Below are 27,229 nucleotides of genomic sequence, written 5' to 3' on the forward strand. Positions count from 1 at the left end.
GTCGGCAAAGTAATGTCTCTGCTTTTTAATATGCTATCTAAGTTTGTCATAGCTTTTTATCCAAGGAACAAGTGTCTTCTAATTTCATGGCTGCAGTCACCATCTGCAGTGATTTTGGAGCCCAAGAAAATAAAGTCTGTCACTGTTTCCCCATCTATTTCCCATGAAGTGATGAGACCAGATGCCATGATCTTCATCTTTTGAATGTTGAGTTTCAAGCCAGCTTTTCCAGGCTCCTCTTTAACCTTCATCAAGAGGCCCTTTAGTTCCTCTTCACTTTCTGCTCTCAAGGTAGTATCATCTGTGTATGTGACGTTATTGATATTTCTCCTGGCAGTCTTAATTCCAGTGTGTGCTTCATCCAGCCTGGCATTTCTCATCATGTACTCTGCATATAAGTTAAATAAGCAAGATTACAATATACACCCTTGATGTACTCCTTTCCCAGTTTGGAACCAGTTCATTGTTCCATGTCCATTTCTAACTCTTTCTTCTTCACCTGCGTCAGGTTTCACAGGAAGCAGGTAAGGTTGTCTGGTATTCCCATCTCTTTCAGAATTTTCCACAGTTTGTTTTGATCTACACAGTCAAAGGCTTTAGTGAAGTCAGTGAAGCAGAAGTCCTAACAATTCTTATATGCTTACTTGAGATAAAAATAACATCTTAGATCTTACTGTTCTCAGTACCCTTACTTAGATGGCTTGACGTTCAAGCACCAAGAAGAAACGAATTAGTAGATACAGTGAACATTTGTTACTTACTTACTATGTGTCAGACATTCTCCTGTGCCATTTGAATGTATTATCTTTAATAATTCTCCTAGCAGCACTATGACTTGGGTACCTTTATTGTCTGCATTTAGGATTATAGATAATGAGCCATGGAAAGCTTAACTAGCTTGACCCTTGAAGTAATAGAGCCAATTTTGAGCCCCGGGTGACCCCAGAGCTAGAGCTCTTAATCAGTTTACTGGACATGCTCACAGATAGCCTGGGTTAGGATTGGACTATACTAATCACTCATAAGTCACTCAGTTCACCAAGAACTGCATTCTTTTTTATATTTGCTAGTTTATCAGATTGTCTTTTTAAATTTAGTATTAAATCATACTTGGTACACATAATCACACTAATGTGAGCTGAGGAATCTGTCTGTGCCTCTTAGCCTAGATACCTTAATGCAGGTAACCCTAGCTACTCATGACCAGAGAGCTTTGTAGGTTGCTTCCAGGCTGCAGATTTAATTCTAACCTGATGATGCCCACTGTTTTTTATAGTATCCATGCATGATCATAGCAGTTGGTCATATACCCATACTGTGGAAAATTCCCCAAGCAGATTTATATTTAATTGTACCTAATGGGAAAAGACCTTTCTGAATCCACGGACTCTTAAAATTTCAAGTGTCTCATCAGATAACCTTCCCTATTTACTTGTTATTTTTACAAGTAAAGTTTCAATCAAGTCAGCAAGTTTTAATCTCAGATTGGCTGATTTTCATCTTATCACTGTCTTCAGAGACATTCTTATGACCCACTGCAGATTTATCTATATTATTTTCATTCTCTCAAAAGTAAAACATTCTTTCCCAGTCTTACTCTTTAAACCTCATACCTAACTAGTATAAGTTATTATTCACTTGCTTGATTATAACATAACTTTTGACTTGCAGTGCCTTAACATTATTGTATAATCCCCTGTAGCTAGATCACTGAGACTACTGGATTGATAGCTGTTTCCTCTGACATCAGAACACTTCATTTAGTAGTTATATATATGCTCAAGATTGGGTTTTGTCCATGGCATCTATCAATTTAAAGTAGTAAGATTTTTCTATTTTTAAGCATCTTTATTAATATTTAATTTATTACAGCTAAATTAAAAATTATATCCATATTTAATTAAGTCTACTGATATCCAAATCCATTTTTCTGTCATTAACAAATTTTACTTGTTAACATTTTTGGAAAGTAGGTGTGTTATCAAGCCTTCAAAGTATATTTAACCAATGGCAGTTGCTAAAATGGAGGTGATGTTACTTCAGTATGAAACAGAGCAACATATGCAGGATGCTTCCCTGACAGCTCAGAACCCTGTAGCACCAACGCTCCCAGCACTGGTGTTTTACCTTGAAAGATGCTAAAATAAAATAGGAATGAAGACTAGCAGACTCCAAACAGGGAGAATGGAAATATAAGATAATCATAATCTTGAACTGTTTCTAGGAAAGAGTAAGCAAGCATTATTTACTTCCGTAGAAAGATAACAGAAGAGAAGTTAGGAGATATATATTGTAGGAAAGATTAACTTGTAAAAAGGCGCTTGAATAGTACATTTCAAAGATGAACCAGAATGTAGGGATGTTAAAAGAAAGAAAAAGAAATGAATGGATTCATAATGGAAAACCCTCATGTAGAACATATATTTAGTGAATTCACCAGTAGATATAAGTAGCAATTATGTGTCATCAAGAAGAGTAAGGTACAGATTCTTTTTTTTTTTTTTTTTTTTTTTTTTGAGAGTAGAAAGCAGTATTTATTTATTTTGGCCATAATGCATAACATGTGGTATTTTAGTTCCCCAACCAGTGATCAAACCCTTGCTGCCTGCGTCAGAAGCGAGGAGTCTTAACCACTGGTCCACCATGGAAGTCCCAATATGCAGATTTTTATTTTCACTTGAAATTAGAGAAGACCTCCATATGACTAATGACAGAAAAGTAAGAGCCTTTGGAATAGGAGACACTGAAAATGAAATATATTTAGAAGAAAGTTTTAGAGTGGATTTCTAATAATGGTTCCAAAGTACAGATGGAGAAGATAACCTTTCTTAAATTTTGAAAGCATTTTTATATGATCGTGTGATCTATTCTTTTAGAAAATTTTTTGGTGTCAGACATGACTTAGCAACTAAACAGTGAACAAAACCAAAAATCTTAGAATTATATATATTTTAGATCCTGAAATGTAACACTGAAGTAGGTGAACTAGATGATAAGAATAAACAGTGTGGCAGAGGGGAGTGCACAAGTTGAAAAATGGAACAAAACTAGGGAAATTAAAGGATGGAAAAGCATTCTTAGCCCCTGCTACAGTGACTTCCACACATAAAGCACTCAGTAAAATGATAGTTGAATGAATAAAACATAATAATATCATGACTTAATTTGCTTTTTCTTGAGTGATCTAGAAAGCAGAAAAATTTTCTGCATAAGCTACATTTTAGCAGGACTTTAACACAAAGTATAATAACAGATATGAACATGACATTAAAAATTGGCAAGCTCTTCAGATATTTCCCAGGAAAAATGCACTTTTAAAAAGTTTAATTAGTCACGAAAACTTAACTTCATTTTAACCACTGTTATTATCTTATTCTCTGAAATGTTTTTGAAAGTATCTAGATTTTTTTTTTAATTTGTGACATTAAATAAAATCCTAACAAGAGAAACATAGGACCAGTGATTCCACTATTCTAAAACAATTTTTTTTCATGGGTTCATTTTCCCTAAGTCTTTTTTCAAATGCATATCCATTTTCACTTCACTTTATTCTTTGAGGATATTCAGTTTGGTAATTTTTGTCCTCTTACTCTATCTAAAGTATCCTAGTTTTATCAGTGTTTAAAATTAAGTTTCAAAGGCTGTATAGTTTACTCAGACATGCCTCCCTTTTTTCAAACATTTAGTTTTTCACATTATAGATAATCAAATTATAATATTACTAATATAGTAGTGAACATATTCTCTCATGATTCTATAGAGAATTCAACAGAAGATTTTTGCTATTATACTGTTTCTTTACAGTAAATTTCCAGTGATAAAATTTTGAAGATAAAATATTTTTAGGAACCTTGACAAATAGACAAATTTCTTTTTGAAATTTTACTTTAAAGAAGTATAAAATATAATTTCATAGTCTTATCAATGCAGTATGACTTTGTTTTTTAACTTACTACCTTAAAATCAGCATTTATGCTTTAGAATTATCTTTAATTCTCTAACCATAATGTGAACTCCTAAATGAATGCTGTTAATGGAAAGGCAGCGTGCTGCCATAATTGGGGGTTGAAGTTAAATTTATTTCTATCTGCAGGCAAAGCAGCGATGATTCATAGAAACTTTCCATTTTAATTTTTTGTAAGCATTTGTCCAGCTAAGCTTTTATGTTTTGACAGGGACCAGAAATTATTCATAAACTTGTCTGTAGTTTTGTATATGCATTATTTATTAAAATACAAGTTTTATTTCAGACCTAGTCATTTTCAAAATTGTTGCTTATTTGTTATGGCTATTAAGACATTCCCTTCTTATACTGCCTCTAGTTGATTTTTTTCTACTTTGCCTACTACTGAAGTTCATTCTGAGCTTTCCTACAGTTTCCTTTAGAGCCATGCTTACTTTTCATGTAAGTTGGTTCTCTGTGGGTAGTTGCTCAGTCATGTCCAACTCTTTCCAATCCCATGGGCTGTAGCCTGCCAGGCTCCTCTGTCCATGGGGATTCTCCAGACAAGAATTTTGGAGTGAGTTGCCATTTCCTTCTTGAGGAGATCTTCCGAACCCAAGGATCAATCCCAGATCTCCCACATTGCAGATGGATTCTTTACCTTCTGAGCCACCAGGGAACCTAAAAAAAAAAAAAAAATTGATTCTCTAGTGCATTCTTGAAGCCTTATGTATTATTCAAGCTAATCTAAGAGTATATTTCCCATCTTTATTCATCATCCTAATCTACAATTTTTCCTGTCCCTAAGATGACTTCACTGTGATCTGTACATACACTCAATGTCTTAGTGATAGTTCACTGGTTGTTGTTTCTGTTCAGTTGCTAAGTCGTGTCCAACTCTTTGTGACTCCATGGCGTGCAGCAGCATGCCAAGCTTCCCCATCCTTCGCTATCTCCCTGAGTTGGCTCAGATTCATGTCCATTGAGTCAGTAATGCTATCTAACCATCTCATCCTCTGCTGTCCTCTTTTCCTTTTGCCTTCAATCTTTCCCAGCATGAGGGTCCTTTCAAATGAGTTGACACAATGCATCAGGTGGCCAAAATATTGGAGTTTCAGCTTTAGTGTCAGTCCTTCCAGTGAATATTCAGGACTGATTTCCTTTAGGATGGACTGGTTTGATCTCCTTGCAGTCTAAGGGACTCTCAAGTCTTCTCTAGCACCACAATTCAGAAGCATTAATTTTTCAACACTCAGCTTTCTTCATGGCCAACTCTCATATCCATACATGACTACTGGACCTTTGACTATACGGACCTGTGTCAGCAAAGTCATGTCTCTGCTTTCTAATACTCTGTCTAGGTTTGTCATAGCTTCTCTTCCAAGGAGCAAGTGTCTTTTAATTTCATGACTGCAGTCACCTTCCACAGTGATTTTGGAGCCCACTACTTGGATGTTTATAATATATATTGATACTAGCTTACATCATTTAGGTTATATTTTCCTAGGTGACAACAATAAAATCCATGTAAGACTGTTTGCAGTAAATGACTTTTAAATGTTATTTTATAAATAAGGTTTGAAATTATACTTGTGACACTGTGAACCACATATACAATTCATTTCATCTTAATTTAATTCCATATGGCAAAGACTACATTAAAATGTTTAGATTTCTTTTGGGGGAAAAAAGAAAGTCTAATTGTTACATAGTCAAATTTTTCTATGTATATTGATACAAGAAAAAACCAGAGTATTACACTGATATGTATTACTGTTATGTCCTTATAAATCTTATGTATCCTAACGAATCTGTATGTAAAAACTGTAAAATCCACAGCATAAGTTTTGTAGAATTTGTATAGTTAGGATAGGTCTACTAAACTCTGTATCTTTATCTCACTGATTTACCATATGGTGCTTACTGTTTTGCTCTCTGTTTAACTTCACACTACAACTGATGCTCTGTCCTAAAAAGCGCAGGTGGAGAAAAGTTATGTTGCCATTGCATGGCAACTTCATCATACTAGCTTTTATTATCATTATCAACCTTTATGGGCTACTAGAGAATTATTGTAATTCTTCTGAAGTTTTTATGGTTCATGAAATTTTCAGTTCATAGTAGCACTTAAGGAAGTTTTTGCCTCCAGTGTAGGAATGGTGTTCTGAGATCCTATTTCCCTTTCATAATTAAGCAAGGAATTTAGAATTCATGGATTTTTCTGCCTTTATCTTTAAATTTGTGATTTGTGGGCAGTTATTTAAATGAAAGTTTCAGATATTAGAGGACCAATGCTGAATAACTCTTAAAAATTCTTAAATGATTAAGGAAGACTTTAAAATCTGACTAGTATAAAGAGAAGTCATTTTCCTTCGTTGCATAGATCCCCTGGAGGAGGGCATGGCAAACCATACCAGTATTCTTGCCAGGAAAATCCCCATGGACAGAGGGGCCTGGCATTCTACAGTCTGTGGGGTCACAGAGAATCTGACATGACTGAGTGACTAAGCACAGAAGTCATAGGACTTTGATAAATATCACTATACTAATGGTCAAAAGAAGATAATTTAGAGAAGAATGCCACTTTTATTTCTTTGTATTGTACTAATAGAATCCGCTAATGAACCCAAGCCCACTACTAATACCTTTATAATTATAATACCATTTATATAATTATATAATCTCTTAGTAATTATAATAACCCATTAAATGTTACTACCTTTATTAAAATGAAAACCTGTCATTGCATATTTTCTTTTGTGTGGGCTTAATTTTTAGATGTATACTTACTATCCACAAGCTAATCTCAGGATCCTTTACACTTTTAATTATGAAGAACCGAAAAGAACTTTTATTTTTGTGGGTTTTTATCTTTTGATATATACCATATCAGAAATAAAGTTTAGAATTTTAAAAATATGTATTAATATATTTTAAAATAACTTTAACATTCTAAAAAAATTAGGGGAATTGTTTTATTTTGGACATCTTTAACATGTAAAATAATAAACTACAGCTCTTATACTATTCCTTGGAAGGAAAGCTATAACAAACCTAGACAGCAGTTTAAAAAGAAGAGATATCACTTTGCCAACAAAGGTTCTTATAGTCAAAGCTGTAGTTTTTCCAGTAGTCATGTACGGATGTGAAAGTTGGACCATAGAGGCTGAGCACTGAAGAATTGATGCTTTTGAACTGTGATGTTGGAGAAGACTCTTGAGAGTCCCTTGGACAGCAAGGAAATCAAGCCAGTCAGTCCTAAAGGAAATCAACCCTGAGTATTCATTGGAAGGACTGATGCTAAAGCTGAAGCTCTAATACATTGGCCATCTGATGCGAAGAGTCAGCTCATTGGAAAATACCCTGATGCTGGGAAAGATTGAAGGCAGGAGAAGGGGGAGACAGAGGATGAGATGGTTGGATGGCGTCACCGACTCAATGGACGTGAGTTTGAGCAAATTCCAGGAGATGGTGAAGAACAAGGAAGACTGGAGTGTTGCAGTCCATGGCATCTCAAAGAGTCAGACATGACTTAGCAACTGAACGACAACAACTTACATACTACTACTCAGATGCTACTCAGATCTGCTCCCATTTTCTCAGCACAGTGTTGGACATTTCTTTCCATGGTACTAATAGAACTCCTTTTAATAAACTAAAGCCCTAGGGTCAGGATGCAAAATTTAAAAGTAGTCATTTTACTGCTTCATCAAGGATACTTTAAAGTGAGGGGGGAAAACGTCCTCCTTGACTTGTGGCAGTAAAGACTATAACTAGTAGAGTTTGGTGCCGCTGTTTTAATTCATGCTAATTCAGTTCAGTCTGAGGTACACGAGTTTTATCCAATTACTGTTACTTTTTTGCTGTCAGTACAAATATCAACATAGTAAAAAAGGCAAGTGATGTCTTAATATCACAATGAAAATAGTTTTACCCATAGTGATATTTTGGAAAGAGTCTTGGGAACCCCTAGCAGTCACAGACCATAGTAAGAATCACTGTTGCATGTCACATAGGCATTGGAGGACTTATCCAAAAGGAAATATTTTGAGATTCCATATTTTTATTACCTTAAAGGATATGTATTAAATCCAATTATTCTTAACAACTTAACATAACAAAAATTATAATAAAATATTTGACACAAAATTAAAATCTTGTATTTTATGCAAATACTGTAGTATAACAGACCCACTCTACCAAAACTGTATTATCATTGTTAAATTATTCATGTTAAATTCTGTTCATGAAATGAACAGAAACTTGCTTAAATGTTACCTTCTTTTATTTTTACTCCAAAATCATAACTTTTTATCTATATTAGCAAAAGATTCTTAGGGTTAGTCACTAGTGAAACATGGTCTGGAAGTGTCTCCCTTGGCTCCAAAGGGTCCTCTTAAAATTGGCAGATGTACAGATGTGAACTGGAAATATAATTGAACATCGTCTTCATCATACTAGCAAATTATGTCATTATCATAGTGATTTATTCTTATGGTACCCAGGTATTTCTCTGTTCAGTCAAATGATACCTGATGAAAACTTCTTATAACTAAGTAGTAGTTCTCTTTTTATCAAAGAATTGTTCTTGTGATCAGCCTCTCTATCCATCCAGGCCCAGCTAAAGAGTTCTATGGTTTTTGATTGAAGTCTGCAGAGTGTAAGAGGTGTGGGGTCTTATAGTGAGATCCTTAATGACACTAAGTCAAGTAGTGCCAGTCATTAGGAGGCTCAGCTTTCAGTGCTCCACTACTCAAAGTGTGATGTATGAATGAGTCCACTCTGCTAACTGATCTGAGACAAAATTAGTATAGAAATCAAGAGTAGATCGTGGAAACTTTCATCTCATTTGACATTGCCACAACATCTACACACACTTTTGTTGTTTTTCTTATAAAAAGCATAGATTTCCAGTGAATTTTAAAATTTTTAAATAGTTCTTGACCACAGATAGTTGGAACAGCATTGTTTGAGACTGTAACATTATATGATTAGAAATTCATCTCCCAATGTTTTCTTCTTTTATTTTTATTTTGTATTATTTTTTGCCCATGCCAACCACATACCAGAATCTTAGTTCCCCCACTAGGGATCAAACCCACATCTTCTTCAATGGAAGCCCCTGGACTGCCAAGGAAGTCCCATTTCCCTGTATTTTCAATTTTATTTTCTTTTCTGCTTCCTGGCCCTTACATTAAACATTCACATTTTTGAAACCTTTGTTTTTGCTTATTCCATTTTGATTTCTTGGCTCAAAAACTTTGCAGAAGGAATTCACTACTACTTATTGCGTGTGCTTCACAATTTGTTTTCCACTCTAACCATGTGTGCAGGTGACTCTAATTTGCCACCAAATAAGAGGTCATAATTGCTCAAATTTCCCTTAGACTATTCAAATTACATAATACAAATTTACATTTGAAAGGTGAACTAAGAATGTGAAAAATATGACATACGGCCTTATAAAAATTAATAATTCTTTATTAATTCAGTCAGTCATAAGTCTGTGTTTGGACTTCATGTTAAGCTCTGAGATTAGAGTGGTAAGGATAAGGTATTTGTTACCTGGTAGCTTTCAAGAGCTCAAGTACAATTCTGCTCACCAAATGCAAAGTGTTACACCAGTCCAGTATTCTTGCCTGGAAAATCCCATGGACTGAGGATCCTGGCGGGCCCATGGGGTCACAAAGATCAGACATGACTGAGTGACTAAGCACAACACAGCACACACCTCTGAAATAGAATGGCATATCTTCATTTGGAAAAACTCAGGGAATTTGATAAGATTAGTAGTATAAATCCATGGCATATGAGATTATGTATTTAGAACTTAAATTCCAATCTTAAAAATATAGAGGAGTAGTGACTAATATAGGTAAGAGTGCTAATTATGCAGAAGGAGTATCAGAATAGCACAACAGTTGTATTTCAAGCTGCTTTAGACAGCGTTTCTCAATGTTGTTGTTGTTGTTTAGTTGCTAAGTTGTGTCCGACTCTTTAGGACCTCATGGACTATAACCCACCAGGCTCCTCTGTCCATGGAATTTCCCAGGCAAGATTCCTGGAGTAGGTTACCATTTCCTTCTCCAATCTGACTAAGATGTGGGGCTTCTACAGGAGTCAGTAAATCTAGCACCATTGACCAGCTGAGCAGTAGGTTTAGTGATGTTTACAATGTATGTAACAAAAACATTTGGGGATACCCTGCCTAGCGCCTATGAGTACAGAGATTAAATACCATTCTGTGTCCTGAAGGAGCTCACAATACAAATGGAAAGTAGATAATGAAAATTCGGTGTGGAAATGCTGAGAAGAGGTATATGGAGGGTGCTTAGGAACACAGGAAGGGCATCCAACTCAGGAAGAATGGGTCAGGAAAAATATGGATTAGACTGAGTTTTAAAGGAGAAATAGATATTAGCCCAACACAAAATGAGGGACAAGTATATCTCAGGCAGTGAACAACCAAACGCTATTGTAAGAATATAAGTTGGAGGTTATTAGGGCCAGAACTCATGTTGATTAAGAAGATGAAATAGAGAATGGTTAGGTTCTTGAGGTCATTATGATGTAAACAGGATGTGTTTGCAAGATTTGGAGTCATGTCATCTACCACGTGTTGCCTTACTCAGTGTGTTGCAACCATGGTGGCCTTTTCGTTCCTCAGGTAGCCCACGCTCATTCTAGACTTGAGGTCTTTGCGGTGGTTATTCCTGCAGTCTAAACTGTATATCCTTCTCTTCCAACCCTGAGGTCTTTGATTGGCTGGCTCCTCTTCATGCTGATTCCAGTTCGCCTGTCGTTACTTTAGGGGCCTTTCCTGACTGCTCTATTTTACAGAAGCCCCTCTAGTCCCTCCCTCACATTCAGCACTCTACCTTGTTTTATTGTCTTCATACTTGTCACAGTGTGTTAACTGTCTGTCTAGAACAAGCATGAAAGCACCATTTTATTCTCAGGAGTTCAGTTCAGTCGCTCAGTCGTGTCTGACTCTTTGCGACCCATGAATCGCAGCATGCCAGGCCTCCCTGTCCATCACCAACTCCCAGAGTTCACTCAGATTCACGTCCATCAAGTAAGTGATGCCATCCAGCCATCTCATCCTCTGTCATCCCCTTCTCCTCCTGCCCTCAATCCCTCCCAGCATCAGGGTATTTTCCAATGAGTCAACTCTTCACATGAGGTAGCCAAAGTACTGGAGTTTCCGCTGTAACATCATTCCTTCCAAAGAAATCCCAGGCTGATCCAGAGTACAAGTGCTCAAATGAATGGGTAATATTATGGGGCTGAGTTAAGCAAATTGGTTATACAAATGACTTCTTGAGTAGAGAAAATGAAGAATGCTTAACCTGGAAACACAACTTCAGCCAAATCTATTGTCAAGGCCAACCTCGGGAGCTTAATCAGAGTCAGGAAACATTTTTACTTTCCCAAAGTATCTAGCCTCTTAAAAATAACAATCAAAATTGTAAAAAGTTCAAACTAATACCTTCCTAACCTAGATGCCTTCAAAAGGCAGACTCTTGGATAAAACTTATATTACTTCTAGACCTTATTATGACATCAAGAAGGATAATTTATTTAAAAAAAGATTATCCACATTCACAATTCACATGTTATCTAGAATTAATCTAGATTCCTAGAACTTTGAATATAATTCCAAGTATCAACAAAACTTTTGAATTTTTATAGTTTTATATGTCAAAAGTTAAAATATTTAACTCAATTTTACCATTGTATTTAAGACTGGTTTCTTCTGGCAAAATATTTATGCCTCAAGATTTGGAACATTAAGTTTGTAAGTCAAGTGATTCCTGCCTGGCAAACTGAGGTGATTTTTTTAAAAACATCCCATAAGATAAGAAAAAATATGCATATACATGCATTTATTGCTGAATTATGGAAACTTATTATTATAAAAAATAATATTACCTTGATATTCCTTTCAAACTATTTCTTATTCATTTATTTTTATCCATAATTTGTTGTTGTTGTTGTTTTTTCTCCTAAATTTACAAAAGAAGTATAGGCATTTACAAGGCCACTGAGCAAACATATATATATATAGGACAAACTTAAAATGCCATGATGTTGTTTAAACCATGTTAAGAGTTTGTCTAATAAACTGATTACCTACCTGTCAGTACCTACTTGGTATCTCCATGGGAATTTTATTCTGTAATGTACCTTAGCATGTTCCTATTCATAGTTCTTATATTAATAATGCGAGTTTTATACGTATAAAAACAAACTTGTCAGACTTTTTTTGAAATATTGCATATCAAATACGTGGCCCATGCCTCTCATTCTATAGAAATGTAAGTTGTTCAACTCTTCACCCTTTTTAGTATTTTATATTCAGTTGTATTTCAGAATACGAGAGTTAGTTATATTGTTTATTCACTGTATGTAATGAAAAGTAGAAGAAAATTAAATATACTTTCCTGACTACAGTCAATAATCACAGTAAGTCAAGAATTGAGAATAGTGAAACTATGGGTATAGGTCTATTACCCGAAACAGTTTAGTACTGAAAAATCTAAATGTTAGTAAGCTAGACAATAGTTAACATAACATACATTTTTGTTAATGTACTTATTTACCAACCACACACTGTTTTGCATATAGCAGTGAACAAAACAGATAAATACCCTTGCCCTCATGGAGGTCATGTTTTCATGAGGAAAACAATAAGCAAAATAATTAGTTCTGTGAATGATGATTTGAAGATAATGATAATAATAATAATAGGTAATTCTTTACACCAGACACTGAACCCAGTGCTTTGCATATATTAATTAATTCAGTAATTGTCTGAGGATAAATACACTTGTTCCTTCGAAGAAAAGCTATGACCAACATGGACAGCATATTAAAAAGCAGAGACATTACTTTGCCAACAAAGGTCCATCTAGTCAAGGCTATGGTTTTTCCAGTCGTCATATATGGACGTGAGAATTGGACCATAAAGAAAGCTGAGCTCCGAAGAATTGATGCTTTTGAACTGTGGTGCTGGAGACAACTTTTGAAAGTCCTTGGGCTGCAAGGAGATCCAACCATTCAATGCTAAAGGAAATCAGTCCTGAATATTCATTGGAAGGACTGATGCTGAAGCTCCAATACTTCGGCCACCTCATGCAAAGAACTGACTCATTGGAAAAGACCCTGATGCTGGGAAAGATTAAATGCAAGAGGAGAAGTGAATGACAGAGGATGAGATGGTTGGATGGCATCACCAACTCGATGGATATGAGTTTGAGCAAGCTTTGGGAGTTGGTTACGGACAAGGAGGCCTGGCGTGCTGCAGTCCATGGAATTGCAAAGAGTCGGACACGGCTGAGTAACTGAACTGAAATACTTACCACTCTAGCTCCATGTTGTATAGACGCAGAAACTGGCAAGGAGAGATTAAGTACCTTATGCAATGTCATGGGGAAAGTAGAGCCAGAGCTGAGATTTAAACAGAGGCAGTGTTGTTCCAGAACTAGCTATGTTTAACATTGCATATTATCACATACTACTTGTATTAGGTCTGAGAGGAGGGGGATAGATACACTGGACCTCGAGGAAGCACTATGAAACTACCTCAAAAATTATAAATGAAGAGATTTAAGAAGATTATATAGGAACATTTTAAATCATCTGTGTGATGCACCATAAACAACTCCCCACCAACAAATGGGACGATACGTGTGGCAGATCAAGAGCTGATTTCCTTAGAATGCAAAGAACTCTTAGAAAACAGTTAGAAAAGATATAATCCAACAAAAGATGGATGAAAAACATGTGCAGGGAAGTCAAGAAATACGCATAGATTAAAGCATATGAAAGGATATTTAGGTATTTTTCTTTTTTCATATTTAAATATGTAGCTTTTAAAAGTAAATCGTTATATTTACTAATGACAAATAAGGAGACAAAGTTATAGGGCTTATTAGAAGTGTCAATGGCACCCCACTCCAGTACTCTTGCCTGGAAAATCCCATGGACGGAGAAGCCTGGTAGGCTGCAGTCCATGGGGTCGCGAAGAGTCGGACAGAACTGAGCAACTACGCTTTGACTTTTCACTTTCATGCATTGAGATGGAAATGGCAACCCACTCCAGTATTCTTGCCTGGAGAATCCCAGGGATGAGGGAGCCTGGTGGGCTGCTATCTATGGAGTCGCACAGAGTCGGACACGACTGAAGCAACTTAGCAGCAGCAGCAGCAGAAGTGTCAAAAAGGGCAGTTGATAGATGTGCATGGGAGTTGTATTTCTGAGGATACCAGCCAAGCTTCCAGAAGAGAATTAAGCACTACAGAAAATGATTTGAGTGACCATTTTTTCAGTTTTCTCAGGGGTGATTTATGGCTAGTACATTCTTGATGCATCTTTGAGAAGTTAATTCATTGCATACGATGGGTGCCTTAGGATATTCACATTTCCTCTTGGAATGTCTGTTGAGAGGGTCTGTTTATTAGGATTGAAAATAATGACAGTACATTTAAGAGACTTAATAACCCAGAGATAATTTTTTGAAAATTCTATAAAGAAGATAAAGGAAAGAAAAATATAGGGACCAAAAGGAGATACGAAAGTAGAATGTGGTCAGTGTTCATATGCACTGTAGATTAATTTTTAAGAATTCACCTGGTTTTTACCTACTGCAATTTAAAAATCTACATGTGAATAATCAATTAGATGGTGCCTAAAAATGTTAAAATTTAAGATTTTATTATTTCACTAAAAAAGAATTTATAATACAGCAAGAAGATAGACTCCACTGTGTTGTTTATAATCCTAACTGTGTTTTATTTCCAGGGAACCTTTTATTATTTTATCAGGAGGCTTGTCATATGATACTGTAGGAAGGAGACCTTGCTTAACAGTGATGCATGGGAAAAGTACCGCAGTGCTAGAGATGGACTACTCAATTGTTGACTTTCTGACGCTGTGTGAGACACCATACCCAAATGGTAAGTGTTGTACCTTTAAAATTCAGTCTCTATATATGTCTATTACTCAGAGCAAGACCCCCTGGTTTTCTAAGCAGTTAACTTATCCCGTTGTGCTGATTTCTTCTGGGGAAGGAATGCTGCCTTCATAACTTTATAAATTTTATTTGAGAAATTTTATTTAATAAACTGTGTCTGTTTCATTCTAAATTTTGGTAGTAAGTGCCTCTGAAGGATAGACAAAACTGTCCACATTAAGAGCAACTTAAAAATCCTCTAAAAATCTAGGGTGTCAGTTACAGTTTTCCAGAATAACAGAACCAATAGGAGATTTTAGAAGGTGAACGAGAGCAGAAATATGAATTTATTTTAAAGGAATCGTGAAAATGTACTACCAATTTGAAAATTCAAGAAAGAGTTTGATTTGCAGTCTTGAACCTGAATTTTTAAGGCAGGAGACTCAGGCAGATTTCCAAGTTGCCATCTTGAGGCAAATTGCTTTTTTCAGAACACCACCTGTCTTTGTTCTTCAGGCCTTCAACTGATTGAATGAGACCCACCCAAATTATCTACAATTTTCTACCTTACTTAGAGTCTACTAACTTAAATGTTAATCACATCTAAAAAATGCTTTCATAGCAACATCTGCACTGGTGTTTGACCAAACAAATGGGCACCATAGCAGAGATAAGCTAACACATGAAATTAATCACTATCATTGACATGTTATTATTTAAGGAGAAATTTAGCTGGATCTTTTTTACTTTTATTTAAAGCTAATTGAGATATAAATATGTAATACATTTTATAGTTGATATGCACATAGAAAATACCCAAGAAAGAGTTATAGTATTATAGTGGTAATCTAGTGGATTTCTATGAGATCCAGTTATGAGAGTTGTTCTTAAGGGTATTCAGATTTAAATTTGAGATATGTTATTCATGTACTGTCTCGGACTTTGCAATACAATGGAAGGTACTGAACTTGTCTAACTCATCTTTACAAAACAAATAATTATTTATGGGGTATTATATAGATTTATCTCATTTAACACATACTGCCCTTACATTATATGAAGTACAATATCAGAATGTTAAATACTTGAGTGAATGGAACAAAATAAAATAAAAACCACGCCAACATGTTTTATTATCTAATCTGCAGCCCTCTTGCATATCTGTAACTATTGTTCATGCCTTGTTTTCCTGTTCCAGATTTTCAAGAACCGTACGCTGTGGTGGTTCTACTAGAAAAGGATTTAGTGCTAATAGACCTTGCACAAAATGGGTAAGAAATAAAATTTGGTCAACAGTTACTTTAGTATGTGGTGAAGAAAGAGTCTCTTTAGGATTGACTATTTCATTTCTTTGAAAATGCTGCATTCATATTCATAACCTGGACCCCCTTTTGGAACCACAGATATATGTTTCTCATTACCTGCCAAATTTCTCCGTTATGGTACTCACATAGAAATCCAAGTTTAAATCAAAATTTGTTGAATTTCTGAAATTTTTTATGATTCAACCTAATACTTGATACCCTGAAAGTGAAAATGAAAGTCGCTCAGTCGTGTCCAATTCTTTGCAACCCCATGGACTTGTACTATATGGTCCATGGAATTCTCCAGGCTGGAATACTGGTGAGTGGGTAGCCTAACCCTTCTCCAGGGGATCTTCCCAACCAAGGGGTAGAACACAGGGTGGATTCTTTACCAGCTGAACCACAAGGGGAAGCCCAAGAATACTAGAATGGGTAGCCTATCCCTGTTCCCTGGTTCAATTCCTGGCTTTGGAAGATCTGCTGGAGAAAGGAGTAGGCTACCCACTCCAGTATTCTTGGGCTTCGCCTGTGCCTTAGCTGGTAAAGAATCCACCCCAGGTTCGTTCCCTGGGTTGGGATTATCTCCTGGGGAAGGGAAAGTGTACCCACTCCAGTATTCTGACCTGGAGAATTCCATGGACTGTAAAGTCCATGGGGTCACAAAGAGTCAGACATACATGACTGAGCAACTTTCACTTCACTTCACTAATCTTGTTACTCTTTTCTTTAAATCTCTTTGGATCTCTGTTTTTTATGTAAAAACAGTTTATCAGCCTGCTACTCTATTCAGCGTACATTTCCAACCTGGCACCTGTTCTCTAGGAAGACTGGACAGCGTGTTAAACAAGCATCACCCCCTGCCCCCCATCTTTTCTTGTGTAGCTCCCAGCAGCTGAAACGTCCCACTTGTGTCACTGACACCAAAAATCCACATAACTTTCAAAGGCAGCTTTCTTTTCCTCTTCAAGTTTGTCCTATTTCAAAGCAGCCTTCTTTTCCTCTTCAAGCTTTTCCTATTCTCTCTTCACCAGATATATCATAACTGACCTGTAAATTCTCACCGTAGACCCTGTGCAACTTTTTGTGGTATTTCTAATATTCTGCTTGTTCCAGATTAGATGATAGCATGTTTACTTATAAATTTTTTGAATGGAAGAACATTGTGTTATATTAGTTGTGTTTCCTGAGAGATAATCATTAAATATGGTTTTAAATAAGTTTACCCATTCAGTATTTCTGGACTGGGGGCAATTTTGCCCCTCAAGAGATGTTTGACAATGTCTGTGTGGACATCTATGGTTGAGGGGAGGGGTGCTGCTGGCATCTAGTGGTAGAGGACAGGGGTGCTGCTAAACATCCACGGTGCACAGGACGTAATAAGCTGTCTGATTAAAATGGAAATGGTACTGAGATAAGAAAACCCTAAAGTGTAAGTGAATGGTATTATTTACCTTACTTTAAGGCATTCCAAAGTTCACGTCAACTTAGTGCGTGCTAGCTGCAATAATGTTTTTTTTTTTCTTCTTGAAAATAACAAGACCATATCGAACAAAGGAATTTAAAAACATTAACTCTAAATGATAGCCCTAGAATAACCTATTATTAAATAAGTTTAAATATGTTTTTCATTGTTTCATTAATCATAGGTAACCATTCATTAACAAATATTTTTTCTTTTCCGCTTCTTAAAGATATCCTATATTTGAAAACCCCTACCCTTTGAGTATACATGAATCCCCTGTTACATGTTGCGAATATTTCGCTGATTGTCCTGTGGACCTTATTCCTGCACTTTATTCTGTTGGAGCTAGACAGAAACGTCAAGGCTACAGCAAAAAGGTAATGAGCATTAATTTTACTCATTACTTTACCTTTCAGTATTTTATACTCTCACCTTGACGTGGTTGATAATGATACCTTTTCTAGAGAAATTAATCATTTTTGGAAATGTGTTGTTTACTGTTGTCATAAATATATTATGAAGATACATGCTATGCTTGGAAATGGCTTTATACAATAATCTTTTCTTATAGGAATGGCCCATTAATGGAGGTAATTGGGGCTTGGGTGCTCAAAGCTACTCAGAAATAATTATTACAGGGTAAGTAAAAGTCTCATTTCTCCTTAAAAAAATCATTAATAACTAAATATGATTAGGACTACATAAATATTAATTAGTTCGGCAGGTAGTGCTTTTCTTTATACAGTAACATCATAAGTAATAAGTGATTGTATAGAACCTATAAATTTATCCTAAATTTTACCGTTTTCCTCATTTTGGTAACTGTGTTCAAGTAATAATATATTTAACTTCAAAGAGAAAAATAGTGTAAACATTTTCTTCAACACATTCTTAATTCATTTGCTTTTCACAGGCATGCTGATGGGTCGATTAAGTTCTGGGATGCTTCTGCGAGTAAGTATTCTGAATATTATTTGTTACATGCTATGCAATTATTGCTTTTATGTAATTTGTTTTGTAATAATTGCATAGCTAAAATTTAATTTGAAATTTAGAGGCTGTAAAGTTAATGCTTGATTTATCAAGTATTTGAGTAGAATTTATAATAGATGAAGATATTTGAAGGATGTTAATTAGTAAATCAAGAATAAGTCTCAGCAGAAATACTCAAATCCTTTCTTCAGTATTTTTTCAAACCTTCTCTTCCTAACTCAGAGATAAGAGAAGTGAGACTATGCTTCAAATCAACATAAATCTGTTCAATAATTTTAGTGTCCAATTCTAAACTTATATCATGAAAGTTTATGCTATGTGAATTATATACAGTGGTTACATTAGCAAAAAGGAAAGAATGCTTTCAATGAGTAATGTGCAAACACTACTAATTACAAAATTAGAATCTAGTTAACTCAGGGTATATTATGTTTCATCATGAAGTGTGTTAGATAATAGTGGTACCTTTCAGAGAGAAAATAATTCTGTAAAGCAAAGTATGTGCTTTATTATTTATATTTATGCTTTTCTTTTTTATAAAGTCTTTTTGTTACTCATTTTTTTTCAGATAATCTAAATTCATCGTGATGGTGATTTTGTTTTTAATGAATACAATGAGTGTACCTTCTTTGGTCAATGAAGTATAATGAATACATTATATAAAAGAATGAGAGAAATATAGACATAGGAATAAAACTATGATTCAAAAAACAGGCTGTTTTTCTGATGTGGTATGACTGATTAAATATTCCCTTTTATTCTTTTGTACTAAGATATTTTATCCCGTTTTTTTTTTTTTAGTAACTCTACAAGTATTATATAAACTAAAGACATCTAAAGTATTTGAAAAGTCAAGAAATAAAGATGAGAAGCCAAACACAGACATTGTAGATGAGGATCCATATGCCATTCAGATCATCTCCTGGTGTCCCGAAAGTAGAATGCTGTGCATAGCTGGAGTTTCAGCTCATGTCATCATTTATAGATTCAGCAAACAAGAAGTGATTACAGAAGTCATTCCGGTAGTCGTCTCTTAATTATTTTCAGTGTCAAATGTCTGAAATTTAAGTTTTCAAATCACTTAGAAGACTATCTGTAGTCATTTTTAAAATACCTCAGTATTTACAGTGCATTTATCTTTTGTGAAGAAAAGGCATACTTTTACTTATATCTTTTTACTGAACATTTATTTAAATCTTTAAATGCATTCTGTTTCATTTAAGGAAAGCTAATATAAGTATGAGCCTAATCTAATTTTGTATTAACAGGAGTGCCATAAATCCTAAAATCATAATGTATATGTGTGAATGTACTTGCACACAACACACAATCATTTTTAAAAACCTGAGTCAGAAACATTTTTTTCTTTGTGAAATCTTTACCTTTAGTAACCTCACTAAATTTTTCCTTTAAAAATGTTCTTTCCTCTGTAGTGTACATGTGTGTATGTATAAACTAACAAAATGAACGGTAATTGTTAGGAGAGGGTAAACTGTCTTATTTTACAACAGATGCTTGAAGTTCGATTGTTGTATGAGATAAGTGATGTGGAAACCCCAGAGGGTGAGCAGGCACCACCTTTGCCAACGCCGGTTGGGAGTGCCAATCCGCAGCCCATCCCTCCTCAGTCTCATCCTTCTACCAGTAGCAGTTCATCTGATGGGCTTCGGGACAATGTCCCTTGTTTGAAGTAAGTTAAAGAGAAATACGGATGGTTTGGAACTTACCTTTTAATTTAGGTAAATTATAAGCATTAGTAAAGTTAAGTAATGTTTTCCTGTGACAGAGTAAAATGACATAACCACCTCTCTTTCTGCATTTCACTGTGGTTAATCCAGCTCACTTTTTTGTAGCACGAAGAGCAATATGATTGCATTCCATGATTTTATCCTTAAAGTAATACGGCTTGATCTCTAAACCTACTGATAGACCAGCATGGATTTTTCCTCTGTATCTAGCTCATTCTTCTCAATCCATCATCATTTTTTAGTCTGGGTTTATGTGTGGATCAAATGTACACGTTGACTGCTTTCTGGCACTCTGAAAATTCTGTTTTTTCAGCCTATAGAGATATAGTTGTTTGGTAATCATTTTCTTTTTCTGAATCTTCTTTAATATCACAGCATTGTTATGTAAATACATTTATTGTAGAAATCCATATTTAATGCATTTTGCTTTTATATAGGAGTAAATTGGACAAAATTTATTTTTACTTTTATATTATTGAGTGGGTAAAATTTTTAAAGCATCAGTTCAGATCAGTCACTCAGTCATGTCCAACTCTGCAACCGCATGGACTGTAGCACGCCAGACTTCCCTGACCATCACCAACTCCTGGAGCTTACTCAAAGTCGTGTCCATTGAGTTGATAACATCCAACCATCTCATCCTCTGTCGTCTCCTTCTCCCGCCTTCAATCTTTCCCAGCATCAGGGTCTTTTCCAATGAGTCAGTTCTTCACATCAGGTGGCAAAGTATTGAAGCTTCAGCTTCTGCATCAGTCTTTCCAGTGCATATTCAGGACTGGTTTCCTTTAGAATTGACTGGTTGGATCTCCTTGCAGTCCAAGGGACTCTCAAGAGTCTTCTCCAACACCACAGTTCAAAAACATCAATTCTTCGGTGTTCAGCTTTCTTTATAGTCCAACTCTCACACCCATACATGACTACTGGAAAAACCATAGCTTTGACTAGACGGATCTTTGTTGGCAAAGTAATGTCTCTGCTTTTTAATATGCTGTCTAGGTTGGTCACTTTTAAAGTATATGAGCCTTAAAAATGGCATAGAAAGAAAACAGAAAGTTAAAATCACTGAATGATTTCATGAAGACTATGATTAAAAGTATTATATTCACAGAGAAGTCAACTAGGGTGTAAAGAGAAGTCAATTAGGATCAAGACTGAAAGTGTGTGAAAAATGTCAGAGATTGAAAACAAAAGTTGGGGGCAAAAGGCAGACTGTAGTAGATTCACAGAAAGACAGTTCCATTTGTTAAAAGAACCAGGCTTTATACTTTTTGACTTTAGGTCTACTAGAACCGTTATTGAATGGTTTAATAGTTGCTGAGGAGAATGTCTGCATAATCAAAAATGCATTCAACCAGAGATAAAGCAGATTTTTTAATATCACAATCACTCATGATATAGAACTATAGAAAAGTACAGCTTTTTTAATCTTCTTTATATGCTTACGTAAATTTGAGATTGTGTTCTATGCCAGTGGTTCTCAAACAGGGATGATTTTGCTCCTCAGAACGCTTGGCAATGTCTGGAGACAATATTTGTCACAACAGAAAGGAGCGCTACTGACATCTAGTGTGAAAAGTGAAAGTCGCTCAGTCATGTCCGACTCTTGGCAACCCCATGGCCTGTACAGTCCATGGAATTCTCCAGGCCAAAATACTAGAGTGGGTAGCCTTTCCCTTCTCCAGGGGATCTTCCCAACCCAAGAATCGAACCAGGATCTCCTGCATTGCAGGTGGATTCTTGACCAGCTGAGCTACCAGGGAAGCCCGGACATAGAGACCAGGGTTGATGCAGAACATCCTGCAGTGCACAGGACAGTGCCACACAACAGATTTAGCCAGCTCAGGATGCCAGCCGTGCCGAGGAGGAAAACTGACCTGACCTTAGAACATAAGCATTGAGGTTAAGCAGCTGCTTTCTTAGAAAGGTCTTAGGTTTCTTCCCTCTTTCTCTCCCTCTTCCCCTCACTCTCTCCCTGCCCTCCCTACCTCCTCCCCTTTCCTTTCTATCCCATGTGTATACTTCCTTTCTGCTGCCATCTGGCATATGTTTAGATAGAATGAAACTTGGCAATAAAAGAATTCTACATCTTTCCCTTTTGTTACTTACTCTGTAGTACTTTAAACTTAAATTTGTAAAATTTACATTAATGTCACTTCTTCTAATTTTCATGTATATTTCTGTTTTTTGTTTAATTTTTATAAGCATACAAAGTAGTTTGTCTTTGAGGTTTGTTTTGGTAACAAGTTCAAGATTTTTGTCTAAAATCTACATATTCACTAGTGACTTCTAAATCACAGGCAATCTGAATTATATATATATATATATATATAAAATTTTTTTTTTTACCATTTTAATAGTTTTCAGGTAAATGCAGTTAATGTTAACTGCACATCGTTTTAGTCCACAATCTCAAAAACCAATTTTAAAAGTCAAGATATAGCTAAATTGATGTGAAAATAACTAATACTTAGATTTTGTTTGTTTTTTTGTACAAATTATTTTTGTACTTAGTTTGGTTTTTTTTCTTTTCCCCATTGAAGTATAGTTGATTTTTACAATGTTATATTTCTGCTCTACAGCAAAATGATTCAGTTATATATATATATTCTTTTTTAAATATTCTTTTCCAATATTCTTTATCATAGTATATTGAACATCATTCCCTGTGCTATACAGTAGGACCTTGTTGTTTATTCATTCTGTATATAATAGCTTACATCCTCTAACCCCAGCCTCACATTCCATCCCTCCCTGTACATAATTGTCTTTTGAAGAAACTTTTTAAAAGTAACTGTTTGATTTTGTTTTCAAGTATTTTAAATGTGCTTTTTTCAGGGTATTAGTCAAATCAGACAAATTGTTTTGAAACTGCCAGGCCTCTAAACATTATTTTTAAATTTAAAATACATTTGTACAAATTATGGAGCTTTTCATAAAAATAAGTTCTACCCTTTGTCTTTAAAAAGTAAACAAATTAATATATTAAAATCATTAAAATGATAACTTGCATATAACCATTATAAACATTAAACATAATGCCCACTCAGCCCTCATTTTGTATTTTTAAAATCTAACATATGTCATCATTTCTTGATTTGATTTCTAATTTTTTACTAGTTGAGGCTTTTTCAACATGTTTGACTATTTAAAGTTATTTTTGCCTAAGAATGTTTTTGTTTCATACTAAGTAAAATAAGAATTCCATGACTTCTGTGTGTCTTCATCACTTACATCTAAAATGTGCCCAAATATACCTATCTGAAATTATCCCTGAATGCCTGTTCCTGCTCTTGAAAATCTGAGAGTGAGTATATAAGTGTGAAAGTCACTTAGTCATGTCCAGCTCTTTTCGACCCCATGGACTATATAAGTCCATGGATATCTCCAGGTCAGAACTCTGGAGTGGGTAGCCATTCCCTTCTCCAGAGTATCTTCCCAACCCAGGGATTGAACCCAGGTCTCCAGCATCGCAGGCAGACTTTTTACCAACTGAACCACGAGGGCAGCCCTGAGAATCTAAGGTGCACATAAGTATGCCAGAGGGAGAGTGGATACTTCCTTGAAGCTTATTTAATTCATACAGGGAGAAAATAGCACACTCAGACTCTGCAGGCTATGCTTGTATCAACAGAGGCTGTCTCTGGTGGAGATGAAATGCTACTCAGTGTTTATTTTTGTCTTTTGAGGTGGATGGCTGTAGCCGATCAGTGGGTGTTTCCCGGAGGAAAATTAGAACTTCTGCTTCAGCCAGTGTGTAGTTCTGAGTATATTAACTTGCAGACTTTGCACAGGCAGTTGTGACTGCAACTCAGTTCATTTTAAGAGTACTCTTGGTGATTCACATTTACTCCGAAACTTTGAAAACATCGTGACCCTTTTCTTACCTGGACTGAGTCTAGCAAATATGACAGCAAAAGGTCTGGTGTTGTGGTTTCTTCATGGAAGTACCAACTAAATGATCCAAAGGGTTCTCTGAGTTTAGTGTCAGGAGGTTAAACATAGAATAGACTTCCAGCTGTCCTTCTTTATACATTTACTCCAAGGCAGAAGCCTCAAGAATCATTAGAATACCCAGGCTTTGTGTATGTTTTACAAGAACAGTTACTGGAGAGTCTGCAATCAAAATGTCCCCACCTTAAAGTAAAAGTAGATTTTTTTAATAGTAAAAGTAGTCACACAGATAACTCATATTTTATAAAAATTTTATCTTCCAAATTCACTTGAAGTTTACAAGTAATAAAGGTATTAGCTTAGTAACTTTATTCCTTAGAAGTCTCCCATTTATAGACAAACCCCTCCTTCCCTCCCTCTAACATGCTTATAACAAGTTTAACCAATATAAGTTTTGTGGGAACTCACTCAATATAAGTGAGTATAACTGTTTTGCTGAATAGTTCACTTGAAGACCCCTACCATCCTGTCAAAGTTACCACATCTTCTAAGACTGGCTCTTCATCCTGACATCTTTTTCTTTTTCAAAACTTAGAATCACTGTCTTCTTTTTCTCCCCTCCTCCGCCTCTAATCAGTCTGCAGCTCATTTATTCATTCAATAAATATTGAATACCTCATCTGCTGGAGTATTAAAAGTAATGCAAGGTATCTACCTTAATGGAGTTTATGAACCTTTTTGAGACTTAGTTCATGGGTTTCAAATCTGTCTTATTATTTTGCATCACACGAATCACAGGAAGTTCCTCATGAGTCGTCTTATTCTACTTCATCTTGTGAAGTTCTACAGTTAATCTTCCCAAAATATTTCTCCTAAACCCTTCGCTGTCTTTTAATTCTTTAATAATGAAATTGTATGCCTTTTGCATAATTTGGCCATTGAAAAAATTCTCTCATAGGCACTCACAGTATCCTTATACTGTGATTAAGTAAAATATTCCCACTTTCAAACAGGAAGACGTTAAGTGGCAGAACCAAGACTCACACTCTAGCACTTCAGAGCCCTGAGTTCTTTCTTCAACATCAGACCTTTGCAGCCAGACCTCATAGACCTCCAAAGTCTGGCCCTGGCCTATCTCGCTATAGTGACTTTTTTTTTTTTTTTAATTCTTACTGTTACTACATATACCTTCTACTGTGACCAAACATATACACTTGTTAATCTTTGTTTATGGCTTTCCTACTTCTTTATCTTGTTAGTATATTTTTTTGCAAAGGCAATTTTTTGACACTATCCAGCAGTTTTGGTGGAGAAGGCAATGGCAACTGACTCCAGTACTCTTGCCTGGCCAATCCCATGGAAAGAGGAGCCTGGTAGGCTACAGTCCATGAGGTCGCGAAGAGTTGTACACGAATGAGTGACTTCCCTTTCACTTTTCACTTTCATGCATTGGAGAAGGAAATGGCAACTCCCTCCAATGTTCTTGCCTGGAGAATCCCAGGGACGGGGGAGCCTGGTGGGCTGTCATCTATGGGGTCACACAGAGTCGGACACGACTGAAGTGACTTAGCAGCAGCAGCAGTTTTGGGGGGAAGAGTCTATGCTATCAAGGGGCTTCCCTGATAGCTCAGTTGATAAAGAATCCTCCTGCAATGCAGGAGACCCCGGTTTGATTCCTGGGTCGGGAAGATCCGCTGGAGAAGGGAAAGGCTACCCACTCCAGTATTCTTGGGCTTCCCTTGTGGCTTAGCTGGTAAAGAATTTGCCTGCAATGCAGGAGACCTGGGTTCGATCCCTGGATTGGGAGGATTTCCTGGAGAAGGGAAAGTCTACCCACTCCAGTGTTCTGGCCTGGAGAATTTCATGGACTGTATAGTCCATGGGGTCACAAAGAGTCGGACACAACTGAGCGAATTTCACTTCACTTGACTTCTGTGCTATCAAAAATACTACCAACTCAAAATCAAAATAGATTTTTTAGTAGTAAAAATGGTTATGCAAACAAAAATAAATTGCTCACATTTTTTATACATTTTGCCTAATCCCTTATGTTTTAGGCCAGTTTTCATCTACTTATACTCCACCTTTATCAAAGTTTAAGTCTTCTCTTCTGTCTTGGGTTTTTTCTGCAACTTGATTTTTTTTCCTCTTAAGACCTAGAGTGCAGCTTCTCTTTGTTCTTCTCTCCTCCTTCCCTGGTCTTCTTTCATTCCTCTCTACCCACTTCCTCCTTCTCCCCTTTCACTTCTCCCTCCCTCCTCAATTTATATGTGGAACTTACCTATGATTTGTTGCATCTCCAACTAGATTAAATGATTCTAGAGGACAGGATTCTGATTTTTGCATTTTATATCATATACTTTCATATATAAAGTTATTTTTGTATAGTTATTGGTGGATGACTTTATAATTACATAGGCTAATAAGATAATTGAAGATGTGTTAAAAGGCAACACGTTTTCCTTTCTTCCAGAGTTAAAAGTTCTCCACTTAAACAGTCTCCAGGTTATCAGACAGAATTAGTTATACAGTTGGTGTGGGTGAGTGGAGAACCACCACAACAAATAACCAGTCTGGCAGTTAATTCTTCCTATGGATTGTAAGTATATTTATGTATTTCTGTGTCTCTTCATTGTATTCCATGCATTTTTATATTTTTAAAAACAGAATGGGTGATCCTTATTATATCACTTAAAATGTTGTATAAGCTTCAATGTCAGATCAAATTCAGTGTTTATTTGCAACATACTTCTGTTCTGAATGTTCCAAATAAACACTGAATTTGATCTGACTTTGAAGCTTATACAACATTTAAAGAACATACTTCTGTTCTGAATGGCTTCTCTGGTGGCTCAGATGGTAAAGCGTCTGCCTGCAATGTGGGAGACTCGGGTTCAGTCCCTGGGTTGGGAAGATCCCCTGGAGAGGGAAATG

The 27,229-nt window shown here is 35.8% G+C and overlaps 1 protein-coding gene across 5 annotated transcripts in view; it reads left to right on the top strand.

Annotated features, from left to right (window-relative positions):
• STXBP5 (syntaxin binding protein 5) overlaps window positions 1-27,229 on the top strand; it is a 169,071-nt gene that overhangs the window by 88,216 nt on the left and 53,626 nt on the right. For all 5 annotated transcript variants that reach the window (XM_005684892.3, XM_018053317.1, XM_018053318.1 and 2 more), the window contains exons 10-17: window positions 14,747-14,901; window positions 16,096-16,168; window positions 17,893-18,040; window positions 18,235-18,302; window positions 18,577-18,617; window positions 19,458-19,678; window positions 20,168-20,346; window positions 26,769-26,894. In XM_005684892.3, the coding sequence (XP_005684949.1) occupies window positions 14,747-14,901; window positions 16,096-16,168; window positions 17,893-18,040; window positions 18,235-18,302; window positions 18,577-18,617; window positions 19,458-19,678; window positions 20,168-20,346; window positions 26,769-26,894 (1,011 nt within the window). The remainder of the gene's footprint in view (window positions 1-14,746; window positions 14,902-16,095; window positions 16,169-17,892; window positions 18,041-18,234; window positions 18,303-18,576; window positions 18,618-19,457; window positions 19,679-20,167; window positions 20,347-26,768; window positions 26,895-27,229) is intronic.

The sequence above is a fragment of the Capra hircus genome, chromosome 9 (assembly GCF_001704415.2).
Source record: "Capra hircus breed San Clemente chromosome 9, ASM170441v1, whole genome shotgun sequence".
Classification (NCBI taxonomy): domain Eukaryota; kingdom Metazoa; phylum Chordata; class Mammalia; order Artiodactyla; family Bovidae; genus Capra; species Capra hircus.